General features: G+C 41.2%; 1 protein-coding gene across 3 annotated transcripts in view; it reads right to left on the reverse strand.

The window, feature by feature from the left end:
* The window catches only part of TAB2 (TGF-beta activated kinase 1 (MAP3K7) binding protein 2), a 129,184-nt gene that overhangs the window by 35,882 nt on the left and 79,472 nt on the right, over positions 1-13,830 (reverse strand). For 2 of the 3 annotated variants that reach the window (XM_074990411.1, XM_074990412.1), the window contains exon 3: positions 4,837-5,026. In XM_074990411.1, coding sequence (XP_074846512.1) covers positions 4,837-4,938 — 102 coding nt within the window. In that variant the 5' untranslated portion in view covers positions 4,939-5,026. Of the gene's footprint in view, positions 1-4,836; positions 5,027-13,830 lie in introns of those variants that run through there. The other variant, XM_074990413.1, reaches the window with a different exon arrangement.

Below are 13,830 nucleotides of genomic sequence, written 5' to 3' on the forward strand. Positions count from 1 at the left end.
TCGAGCTGTTCAGCTGGGTAATGAGCATCAGAGCAGGAGGGAAGCAGCGAGGAGGACACCTGGAGAGAAGCAGTAGGTCAGAGAACCAAGTTTGTCTGTGCCACCTGGCTGCTCGGAGGATGACTTGTGCTCTGTTCCACCTTATCTTGGCTATCATCCTCTGAATAAGAGGTGTTAGTGGGAATGCATACTTTAAAACTGCATTCCATGTGATGTTAAACACATCCCCTAGAGAGTTACATCCTAGTCCATGTCTGGAACACCACAGTGGGCAGAGAATGTTGTCAGCTGTGGTAAACAGGTCTATCATTGGGAAGCCCCACTTGTGGAAAGCACGGTGGATGGAGGACTTGTTGATTTCCCACACGTGGTCAGGTGAGAAAATGCGACTGAGATTGTCGGCCAGTATGTTGTTCTTGCCCAGGATCTGAGCCACCACAATGTGGATCTTATAGGGGATACACCACTCCCAGAGTAATGTTGCTTTCCGGAAGAGCTGTTTTGAGCATACCTCACCCTGTTTGTTTATATAATGCATGGCTGTTGTACTGCCTGTTAGTATGCGTACTGTAATGTTGGTGCTCTGGGTGGAGACTTGGATGCACACGTACCAAACTTCCTTCAACTCTAGGAGATTGTGGTGTTGCAGTTGCCTCATTTGGGGACTATGTACTCTGGACTACTTGGTCCCAAGATGAGCACCCTGTCCCAAGAGGAAGGCATCTGATGTGATCAGGAGTGTAGGAGGCAGTCTCTGGAAAGGTACTTCTACACACACATTTCTGGATTGTGTCCACCAGGTGAGGGAGCTCCTGACCTTCTCTGGGACACTCAGTGAGTTGTTACGAGGGTATAGGTGGGACCTGAATAATCACTCTGAACCATGGGTCTCATTTGTAAACATGCGTATACCACTGATAACGCTACTGCCAAGTGACTTCTGAGGCACAGACATTGCCTGGAAGGTATGGTTGGCAAAAGTTACAGACCAGTGACAAGGTCTTGTATCATCTTCAACCTGCGTGATGGAAAAGAGGCTGTAGCAATCTAGCAGCACCCTTATGAATTCAAGTCTTTGGGTCAGTGTAAGGGTGCACTTTTAAAGTTTGTGAACAGGCCAAGGCTGGAGAAGAGAGTTCTGGTGAACGACATTGGTTGCTCCTTCTGCACCCAGGACTGGCCCCTTATCAGACAATTGTCTAGACAGAGGATGGTGGTTACTCCCTTTGCTCTCAGGAATGCAGTGACCACTTCCAGCACCTTAAAAAGACCATCAGTGCTGTACATTGGCTGAAAGGAAGCACACTGAATTGGTAATGTTGATTTGCTATGCTGAATCTGAGGAATTTCCTGTATGCTGGGTGGATGGATATATGGAAGTTTGCATCTTGCAGGTCAAGGGTGGACAGCCAGTCCCCTCCTTGCAGAGTGGGGACAATACTGGTTAGCTTTACTGTCTTGAATTTTTGAAAGAGAATGTGTTGGTTCAGGTGCCTTAGGTATACTATGGGTGTCTGGCCTCCCAACTTCTTTTCCATGAGAAAGTACCTTGAATACAGTCCCATTCCCCTGTTCTCGGTGGGTACCTCTTCTATGACCCGCAGACAAAGTAGTAATTGTGTCTTCTGCACAAGCAGCAGTTCATGAGAGGGATCCCTGAAAAGGGACAGGGTAGTGGAATGGGGTCAGGGCTTGGAAGAAAACAGGTTGAAGATTTCCTCCTCCTAGGCTGCTTCTGGCATTGCCTATTATTGAATTGCCTGTTATTAAAGGCCAGTGCCTTGTATCTGTAACTGGATTGTCTGTTTTGAGGGCACTTTGAGGTGGTCTTATGGAAGCCCCAAATATACAAGGTTACCCTTGATTCTTTGATAGAGTGTAAAGTCTCATTAGCACTCTCAGCAAAGGGGCGAGACACTTCAAAGGGCAGGTCTTGCACCGTGGCCTGAACCTCTTTGGGGAACCTGGACAGTTGTAGCCAGGACACTCGCCTCAGCTACTGCAGAGACTAGGGATCTGGCTGCAGAATCTGCTGAGTCTAACACAGATTTCTTTTGCTTATGAGCGCCTAGTATTGTTCTGCTTTGTCGTCAGGAATTGCATGAAAAATGTGATGACTATATTTGGCTAGCAGGGCCATATGATTGGCAATTCAAAATTGTAGGCAGGCTGAGGAGCATGCTCTCTTCCTCATTGTGTCCAGCCTTTTTCAATCTTTGCCCCCAGGGTTGACCTTGTAATTGTGTTGCTTTCCCCTCTGATTTACTGCATCCACTATCAACAAGTTGCAGTGCAGGTGAGAGAAAAGGAATTCTGTACCTGAGTGAGCAATGTGGTATTTGCACTTTAGGCTCTTTGAGGTGGGCATGATCAAGGCCAGGTATTCCAGAGGAGTTTGGCTGGCTCTAGCAGAGCCTCATCAATTGGAATTGCCAGTCTGTTATGTGTACGTGACTGGAGAATGTTTGTCAATTTGCTTTTTAAGTACCCTGGTGTTGGAAGGGGTATTGTGAGTCTGTGTGCGACTCTCCTAAAGAGGTGCTGAAAGGACTAGGAGTCGTCATCTGAGGTGACAAGTTGTACCACTGAAGCAGTCAAAGATGGAGAGGACAGGTGTGAAGGAAGGGGAGAGGACAAGCAGTCCTGCCCCCTTGAGAATGAGGCACATTCTTCAAACTCAGATTTGGTAGACGAATGCTTACTGGTGCAGGGTCTGGGGAAGGTAGTGGCATGGGCTGTGGCCAAGGCTGCTGTCTGAATGCTGCCCTCACCCCACAGGACCCAATACGGCCAGCTGGGTGTTATAGGTGGGTGTGCCCAGTAGTGTTGCGGCTGTGGCAGGTGAGAATGCCTTCTTGTACTTTTCTGAGGAGGCATGTACTCTTCTGAATCTGAGGAACTAGAAAAAACTGTGGCCAGGGGGTCACAATAGGAGAGCAGCTCCTCTATTGAAGTATAAGGAAGGAACCATGGTGGTGCTGGGGGCACCCGGAGTCCCCTGCACCACCAGTACTGAGAAGAGAGAAGTGGCAGTTGTGGCTGACCGTGATTCTCTGGTATCGGCTTCTCAGCACTTCTCCCTGCACAGGCTGGAGAAGTGAAAACAGACATTGGTGTGCTGTGGTCAATTATTGGCTTAGTCTGCTGAGCTGAGGCAGAAGGGTTATCAAAGAGCGTCACTGCTTTAGATAAGGAGGAGGGTTTGGACCTCTCCTTCTCTCGCCTCATAGGTGAGGATACCTGGGCTGCCCCCTTAACTGCAGGGAGGGCGGCAGCACGGTGTTTTGAGGTGGTCCCTTGCGCTCTTGGGAACACAGAGGCCTACAAGGTATACGACCTCTTCTTGCCTCTGGGGGATTTCCCCTCTTTATAGGGCTTGCCAGTGCCAGAGCCCTGTCAGTGCTCTCGAACCCACGTGGGCTGCACCAGAGGGGGGAGTCCGTTTGCTCTGCAGGAGCCAAAGCCAGCTCCATGAGCCATACGTGGAGCTGCTACTCTCTGCCTCTGCAAGATCGATTTGAAAGGCTCCTGCAGTGAGGACAGCCTTCCATTCTGTGCTGGTGTCCCAAGCATCAGACACAGAGAGAGTGGCCAGCTGACAGAGGGACTGAGACGCCAGAGACAGTGTACTCTTTAAAATCCAGGAAACCAGGCATGACTGAATGGCTGGCTGTGTTTTAAAGAGGAGCTGACAAATAGCTGAGGCCATTTAAGAAGGCTTCTCAGCAGCTCTCCTTGTTGTCAGTTTCTCCTCTCCCCCACCTCGCCAAAGCTTTCAACTGTCTGTCTGATGTTTACAGAGCCTGTTTAAAGATTTTTCTTCTTATCTCAACTGATGGTTTCTCTGTTTGTTTTTCAGGTTGGAAGGCTGAGGGAGTTAGAGGGAAATGCAACCAGCACCCACTGTGAGAAGAGAAGAACTGAGGTGACAGGCTGTCCCCGCATGAGCAGTAGCTGTCACAGGCATCTGGATTCTGTGCTCTGCATGCTTCGGCAGCCAGCTGAGGGGCACTGCTACAAAAATCTTCGGCCTATGGGCGCAGCAGTGCTGACACTCCTAAGGTGGAGCACCCACGGGGACCCTTGAAGAAGAACTTTTAGATTCCCAACATAAATAGTAGAAAATATGAACATTAACATATAAGGACACTGGAATTCCTCAATTTTAAGAAACATCGTGACATCCCCGGGGCTGGATTTGGTCCTGGACACGTTAGTCCCTACTGGGTCCCACCTTTACACGTACCTGCGCTGCCGCAAGTATAAAGTGACTGCAGCTTCTCTTGGCCATGAATCACTGTTTGCAGACAATGGGAGCGGAGGACACGGTCTCCCAGTACATGGTGCTTCCACCACTCCCATTGGCCATGAATGGTGATCTACAGCCAATGAGAGCTGCAATCACCCAATACATATGGAGACACAGGAATATATATAGTGGTAGCAGCCCACCAGGGACTAACCCTGGCAAGCCACTGCTTTTTATTACCCATCCCTGAAGCAGACTTTGAAAAAGCTGCAGGCCTGCCTCTCATTAGTTTCACCTTCTCTTTTATCCTGATGTTTAAGTTACTGAATCGAGTATAGTGTTTTCCACCTCATGCATATCCATTATTTTAGAGTATATGATTTTAAGTATACAATTTAAAACTTTGCTTTTTTTAAAGCAAACAGAAGGGAGACAAAAACAAACACATTTAAACGGAAAATAAAAAAGGATCTGCATCAGCAGTTATATCCAACCATGGCAGACTGGAGGGAAAGTTTTTGGCAGTTATTTGCAGTATTTACAATAAACAACACCACATAAATATACAATACTAACAAGACACTAACCTGTAACATGCATCTGGACACAACAACTTCAGGTACCTCTGGAAATTTCTGTCGCAGGTCATGTAAAACCTGAAAATCTATTTGCTGGCTTCCTTGGGCCATTCGTGTATTGCCTGGTCAGGACTGTTGTTCAACAGGCAATTCTAGGCCTTAGTGAAAGGAGTACTCATCTCTCCTGTTCCAGCATTTTCTGTAAGAGAGGGGGGAAAAATCCCAAATTTTATACATGTTCTTAATTTAAAGTGTGAGGTTCTCTACCTTATTAAACCAAAAATAATGCTGCACAAGCTAGCCACATTAGACGTAGAAACAAGAACTTTCTAATTAAAAACATTTCCATTAAATAAATATGAACTTTGTTATGATTCCCCATATCATTGTATTTCTGAAAATTCGTTACTCCCTGTGATTTTAATCCTTTTCAGTAATCAGTAATGTTTTCCTGAATGGCATGCAACTGGCTATGTCTATTTAATGCAGGTCTGCCTCTCATTTGTTTCACCTTCCCTTTTACCTTGATGTTTAAGTTACTGAATCAAGTACAGTATTTTCCACCTCATTCATATACCTTATTTTAGAGTATATGATTTTAAATACACTATTTAAAAGAACATATATATGGAAATGACACAAAATCATCTTTAAAAGAAATACTCTAAAGAAAATACTAAAAAGGTGCCCAACGAAGTTTTATATTGCTCTTTGATTAAGGTGATGTTTCAAAACAACAAGATAATACTATGTTCAGAATTCATAATTTAAAAAAATTATAATAATCTCAGGATCACTTTATTACTGACAACCCATCACATTTTATCAGCTGATATTGTTACATACAGGAGAAAGATTCTAGATTTCTGAATGGATTAAGCTGGCCCTCTAATAAATCAGGCCTTCTTGGGCCATTCATATATATTTTTTCTTCTTCAGGAGGTCTATAATACAAGAGCCCTGGATCAGTGTTAATAAATGAAGTTACATGTACCTATGACTGCATCCTGGCTGACTGCAACAAGTTTGTATGCTTTATTAACTTGGGGGTTTTAGATTGGATTTTTGAGCAACTAAGTGTAAGTCCAATTGCAATGTTTAAAAGAAAGCCATGTGCTGATGAAATTCTAGTTTAGCCATATAATTAAATTTAATATTTATTTTAGACAAAAAACAAGATTTTTGATTTACACGTATACAAGGTTGAGCCTCAACCTTGTATACTCTTCTTCGGTCAATATCTTAATATTCAACTCCACAAAAGTCTGGACCTGTTTATCAGCTTAGTTTCCTATTTCCATCTTTTCTTTGGTATTTCTATCACTCCCAAGAGGTATTACTTCCTCTGAATTCAAACATTTCCTAGTTTTCTTTTACCTTAAAACTCCTCTAATATTAATCCATATAGTCTCATCTTTGCTACTACCCTCTTCCCCTATCTCTCAACTCCAGAAGCAAGAAATGCACCCATGATTTCTTTTCTTACAAGATGTCTGATTTCTATCTACTTTCTTCACCAAAAATTGATAGCTCTAAACATTGATAGTTTAACTAAATCAGTTTCTAAACCAGTTTTGATTAATCTATCTCCTTGTTGTCAGGACACTGTTCAGTTTAAAGATATCAGATATTCTTTACTGACCGTTAGATATTCTTTACTGACTAAGCTAAGTTGATGTAAGGGATTCAAACCAAAATAAAGTCTGCACCTAGGGTGTGAATTATTTTTAACTAAGTCAGTTTCTAAACCAATTTTGGTTAAGCCAGTAAAAATGCATAGTGTGCGCAAATCTAAGGCCCTGTAACAGAACATTAACTTTTTTGCATCCTTCAACACTGTTAATTCCTTTCTCCATCCGCAACTTTTTTTCTAAGGTGTCTAGAAAAAAACCCTACTCTCTCAGTTCTTGTCTAACTCAGATGGCCTTTTCAACATCTCCTCAGGGAGCACTGTCTCCTCTAGGTGATGTTCTTTTTCTTCCTAATCCTACTGTTTCTACCTTGCAGATAATTCGCGAATACATTCATTTACTACATCTAGGAGGACTCTTAATTTTTCCATGCCTTTCTTTTCACCTTAAAGAGGGAATGCTTACTTCAGCCTATCAGCTTCAAGCTTTAGTTAAGACTGTGACTTTTAGCTATTACCTGATTTTGACACATTCAGAATTGTACATGTTCACCTTTTGAGAGAAGACTATCTGCTTCATGATAAATTTTTAAAGCAAAATGCAGACATCTTTGAATTATGAAAGTTTTTAAAAACCACAAAATCCTAAAGCCACATGACACTTTCCCCATATATTCATTCAGACCAGCTTTCCTTCCATGCAGGTAACTCAAGTGGTTCACTCTGAAATTTCAAAAATAACATGCAGCATGTTTTAAAAAAAATTGTGTGTGTTAGAAAGTAGTAAAATTTTGAGAATATCATGAGCATGCTCACTAGTATCCACTAATATATTTAGTCTCATTAATGCCATTTACTATCACATATTACAACACATATTTGATTAGTGGACTCTAGCAAGAAAAGGAGTTGCTATTAGGATAATCTTCAGAAAGATTGGTTGCAGTAAGAAACTACCAAAGTATAATTCTCTTCTGTAAAATAATTCCTCAACATAAGGATACAAAGAAAATGAAGATGTAATAAAGAAGGTATTATGGGGAAATCTTTGATTTTGTAAATGCATATGGTAAATATTTTGTAATTTTAAAAGAGCATAAATTTACCAGTGTTTTTAAATGTATTATGGTAACAAATGCCACCTAAAATTGTTATAATTTGGCCATGTTTACACTAGCCCCCTTCTTTGAAGGGGGCATGGAAATGACATGGACCGAGGAATATCAAGGAGGTACTTCCATTCATATGCAGTGCTTCATTAGCATAACAGCAGCTGCGTGAATTCCCAAGCTGCTAACTTCAAAGTGCTAACAGGCAGTCTAGATGCAGGAGCTTCAAAATACATACCCAACTGCGAAATTCCCTTACAAAACGAATTGGGAGTAAGGGAATTTCGAAGTTGGGAGCGTATTTCGAATGCCCACATCTAGACAGCCTATCAGTACTTCGAAGTTAGCAGCTTCAAAATTTGCGCAGCCACCATTATGCTAACGACGTGCTGCTTCTGCATGGCAGTGCCTCATTGATATTCCCGGCTCCATGTCATTTCCATGCCCATTTTGAAAAATGGGGCTAGTTTAGACACAGCCTTTGAAGATCAGAGGAAAATATGTGTTCTAGATTTTCCACTCTGGACACTAGATTGCAGTATACATTTTTATCCTCCCTTGTTTGTCCACACTCATTTCTATAAACCAAGTCAGTCTATTTTAAAATAAACAATAAAATGTACACATTTTACTGCTAAAATTTTTAAATGTCCATTGTGAATTCTATCATATGGAAAAACTACATACATATGATGCTAGAAGTTGCATGGTTAAAACAAAAGTCAGGAAATGCACAAGTTAAAAATAGTGAAAGGAAACTTAATTTGGCTGCTTAAACACAGAGGACTGCCTAACCTTCCAGGCAGTCTGGAAGCCTTCTCTTTTTTTTCATATGCATTTAGGGAAGGGGCTGTCAACCTTTGGCTTGCGGCTCCATCAGGGTAATCCTCTGGTATGCCACTGTTCAGTTTGTTGATGTTGAGCATCTCCATGAACTGCCCCCACAGCTCCCAGTGGTTGCGGTTTGCTGTTCCCAGACAATGGGAGCTGTCTGAAGTTGTACCATGGCACTGGGAGCAGGAGTGTGCTGGAGGACACTCAATGTCAACAAAATTACTGGCAGACCACTGATGAATTACCTTGATGGTCTGTGAGCCAAAGATTGCTGACGTCTGATTTAGGGAGAGGATGGACTTAGGATTCAAGTGATTATCATGCCTGCTGTTGAAGGGATTTTATTATTTTGGCAAGTCATCTTTGCACTTCTGTTGGACAGAGGCAATTGCTCAATCCTAACACTGTGTGACAAAGCTGAACTATAGAGAAGGCACCTTGATCACCAAATAAATGTTTGTTTTATAACACATACAACATAGGATTTTCTCTTTTTTTAGTGTGTCAGACATTTAATTTCATATGCTAGGTTCTTCATCTATGAAGGATCCTCAAAGCAAGGAGCTTGTGGAATCTGTATTTCAACACTAAAATAAATACTCCAAGACAAAAAAGATCTTCTGTGTGTCCAAGTTAAAATTGCCCCAGAAACAATATATTTTTAGACTCTCTAGAAAGACTACATTATTGTAACAGTAGCACCATTCAAAAAAAAAGTTAATTTACTATAAAATTAAAGAATTATGGCTGTGTCTACACTACAAAAATAACTTAGAAGTTGCTTACTTCAAAGTAAACAACTGGGAAGCAGAGTGTCTACACATGCCCTATTTCGAAGTTAAATTTCAAAATAGGGCACTCCTCCATTCCTGGAAATGGAGTAAGGACTTTGAAGTTGGAGGAAGTTAACTTCAAAATAAGGAAAAATGCGTGTAGACTCTCTGCTGGCTACTTTGATGCAGTGCCTAACTTTGAAGTTAGTTCCTAGTGTAGACACACCCATATATGATTTAGTGGAGAGCAGTATTAGGGAAACCTGAGCTAGAAGTAAAGCCTGCTGTCAGACATTTTTTCCAAAAGGCAATGAATAGTAATAATTCAGAAAAATGCAAACTCTGGTGGAAAAAATAAATTAAGAATTAAGAAAAGATTTCCGTTACATTTTTAATAGTTATTGAAGTTGAATTGAAATTCTTCTGTAATTATAAAAAGGTTTTTTTTCAAAGACAAATTGGTCGTTTGTAGTAAACGCAGAAATAGTCTCAGCAAATATAAGTTAAGGAGTAAATACAGTTTTAACTTATTTCTGTCAGTACTAAATGCCACTCCCCCTCCCCCTTTACAATACACCATATATGTGGAATATACACACACAACATGAAGTTTGAATTTCTAAAGGCAGGATAACTAATATCCAAAACCAATCCTCCCAAACCTCTAAAAGGATTTAAACATTTCTAACCTACCTAGTTAAATCATGCAAACCTACATTGTAAGATGCTCCATCATCATCAAAAAGTCAAGTGCAGTCATCTCACAGCAAACATTTTCAATTTTCTACGCTAGTGGTCCCCAAACTGTGGGGCTCAACCTCCTAGAGGAGCACAAAGGAATATTTGGGAAACCCATGCCAGTCCCCTTAAGGGGAAGAGATGGAGAGCCATCCAGCCAATGTTCTTCTCTGCCCTCAGCTCCTGTCTGTGGCCCCACTCCTATCTACAGGAAGCGTGACAGATTACATAATAGCTAAGTACAGCACCATAACAAGATTGCAGAACAAGAACACGCGTACACACTCGTTTCTAGCTTCTGCTTTTCTAAGCTGATTCAAATAACATTTTCTGCTCTTCTCCGTAAGTTTGTGACTAATACTAGATCTGTAAATTAACAGGCGTTCACACAAGTGATTAATACAGGTTGGAACGCCTAAATCTGGCACGCTCTGGTCCAGCAGTATCCCTCATCTAGGAAGACGAGGGAAGTCACTGGACCAGAGAGCAGGGCAGGAGGATGCACCCCATGTCCTCTGGAAGCCTGGGGGGTGGCCCTGAAGTGGAGCACTAATCCTTCATGGGCCAGGGTAGGCCTGCATGGCTGCAGCTGGCATCTGCTGGCTCACCCGGAAGGCCTGGGGGCAGTCCCACAGGGCTAGGGCCAGAGGTGGCTTTCCCCCGGAAGCTCTGTGGGCAGCCACACAGGGATGGAGCTGCATCCCCAGCATGGAATGGAGCAAGCTTCCCTAGCAGCCCTGGGGCAGAAGGTAGGGGAGCAGCCCAGTGGAGGGGTGGTGGGTGTGTGGCAGCTTATGGCCTGCTGCAGAGAATCTTTGCTGGTCCAGCAAATTCTCTTGTCTGGGACTGGTCTGGTCATGACCATACCAGACCAGGGAGGTGGACCCTGTACAAATCATATTAACTAACCTAAGTTAGTTAGTTATTTTTTGCAGTTTTAATCACACTGTAACACAATTATAGTATGCCAATATCAAATAAGTATTTTTCCACATTTTCAAACATGCAGACTGCAGTTACAACACAAAATGTACAGTGCTCACTTTATATTATTTGCATTACAATTATTTGCACTGTAAAATTATAGACAAGAAATAGTATTCTTCAATTCAATTCATTCAAATACTGTAGTGTAATATTTTTATCATGAGAGTGCTGCTTACAAATATAGATTTTTTAATATAAATGCACTGAAAAACAATCAATGTAAAACTTCAGAGTCTGCAAGTTCACACACAATTTCTTGCTCATCCTATTACTAACGAATAAGTTTGTTTACATTTATGGAACATAATGCTGCCCATTACAGTTACCTACATGTCAGAAAAGGCATTCACAAGACAATATTGTTGCCTGCATTGCAAGGTAGTCATGTACCATATATGCTGAACATTCACATGCCCCTTCATGCTTTGACCACCACTACGGCCGACATGCTCACATTTTGATGACCCTTGTTAAAAATAATTAAATCTGTGACAATTAAATTTGTGACTCTACTACTTGGGAGGCAAGTTCCAGTGAATTTTCAAACAGAACCCATAACTGGCATGAAAGGACATATGAATGTTTAGCATATCTGACAAACAAATCACACTGTTGTGAGCCAGCATTGCAGGGTATGTGAACCCAGTTCTGATTTTCAGGTGACACTGTAAATAAGAAGCAGGGAGCTTTATCCCCCTTAAATATATGGTTCAATAAGGTGCAGGACTGAGTGGATTTATAGGATCTACAATTTTACAGTGTTTTGTTTTTGTGTGCATCTATTTAAAAACATAATTCCACACTTGTATGTTGCACTTTCATGACAAAGATATAGTATATCACTTATATGAGGTGAATTAAAAATATTGTTCTTTATCCTTTTCCCAGCACAAATATCTTAATCAGAATATAAAGTGAACACTATACTAAAAACAAAACATGGAAAACTTTTATTCATTCATTTCCAAAAAAGGGCACAAAATAAAAAAGTTAAATTAAAATCCTTTAAAACAGCGATTAATCCTAGATAGTTTTCTTCAGACTTACATTTCTGATGTTTTAATTAATTTTCATACATAAAAATAGAAAGGCTAAATGACTTACGGACTGACTATACAGGTCGAACCTCTCTAATCTGGAACCCTCTCATCTGCCAAACTCCGTAATCCAGCATAATTTTAGTTAACTGGATGACCACTGATCATTGGTGTGGCCAAGTTTCCCATGGTCCCATAAAGTTTGTTCACAGCTACCAGTCCTGGCTGTCAGTGTTTGGTGATGTTATGTAGCTGTAATTTACCCCTAAATGTCTTCTCAGTGTCCAGTAAGCAGTGGAAATGTTGGTAATGTGCTAGAAAATATTGACTTCCCATCGTCCAGAATATTCTCGTGTCTAGCACCAGTGAGGTCCCAAGGGTGCTGGATGAGAGAGGTTCAACCTGTATTACCAAATAGTGCAACTGGATGTTCAATTCTGAATATGGTACATAATCAGACAATATTGTATCGACATAACATGTTAGGCCATAATTAACAATAATAAAACTGACATCCACACTAATTGTCAAAAAAGGAAAGAACAGGGCACGGAGAAAGAGGGAAGGGAAAAAAAAACAGAGAAGCCAAGCGGAATGGAAATTTGTCATTATTTGAGCGCACTCAGCATTCTTTACCCAAAAGTATTAAGAAACGAGAGTGAAAATTTCTTCAAATTCATGTAATAGTTCTCTACATCAATAAGTGTCAGACTAACATTTGAATAAAATCTAGTTTATCGAGGTAACAAATATTGAAAAATCAGCACGGCTGCATAGTGACTGCATATGATGAATAATCCACAGTGCCAGTTTGTCTCAGACAGTCTCATTAAATCCTGCCACTAATTTCCTCCTGTTAAAATTCCAAAGGGGGAAAAACATTGTATCTTTTTATGCTTTGTTATGATACATAACAAACCAGCAGCTGTGCCAAGCAGGTCAACTGTACTGTAGAAAATATGGCCTTATATATTCATCATTCTGGGAAGATAAGCTACGTGGATTTAGAAGTTGCTCAGGAAATGAAGGCTTCTTTCATAAGGTAAAGGGGTAGAAGTTAGGAGATAAGAAGCAGATTCCAAGTCTCATTCACTGACCCTTACTGTCTTTGCTTGTTGAATAAAAACAGAGAGGTAGCCCTGTTAGTCTGTATTGCAGCAAAACAAAGCACCAGAAATGTAGCACCACATAAATCATTTTGTTAGTCTTTAAAGTGCTACATTTCTCTTGTCTTATGAGCTTTGGAAAAGTTAAATAAACTTGGTGGAGTAAGTAGACTGACTCTGTAACGCATGAGGTGTGGGTGAAAATGCTGCCTGGGGAGTTAAGTGGCCCAGCTTGTGGCCTCACCCATACTCCACCCCTGCTTTGCCCAGGCCATGCCACCACCCCACTCTGCCTAGGCCCACTCCCTAACCACTGTCTCCCTCTTCCTCTCTGCTCACATCTTCTAGCCAAATCCTTGAACCCAAAATGTGGCAAATATTTGGGGAAAACCCCAATCTTCTAAAATTTCTAAAGAAAATGGAGCATGTTTTCCACCACATACCAGATTGTGAAGACTTGACATACAGAAGGTGCCTAATTAAAAGCACTATATTTGGGAATAAAAAAATATCCTGAAGTTTGTTAGAGTTTTGTTTGTTTTATTTGTAGTAAGGGTAAGTCAGCTGGTCTGCTGAATACAACATTAAATATTACCAATATATCAGGAGTGAGCAAACTTTTTACGTTGGGGCCCCAATTTTCATCACTAAAAGTATCATCTATCCCCAGCCTGTCTAATATGATCCAAACCAATAGAAATTTTGGTTATGTTGATACAAAAAATAGCCAACCCCTTCAGCACGAGGAAGTAAGTATGTAGAACGTAAAAATTTATTAGTAAGTATATA

The sequence above is a fragment of the Carettochelys insculpta genome, chromosome 3, assembly GCF_033958435.1.
Source record: "Carettochelys insculpta isolate YL-2023 chromosome 3, ASM3395843v1, whole genome shotgun sequence".
Taxonomy (NCBI): Eukaryota; Metazoa; Chordata; order Testudines; family Carettochelyidae; genus Carettochelys; species Carettochelys insculpta.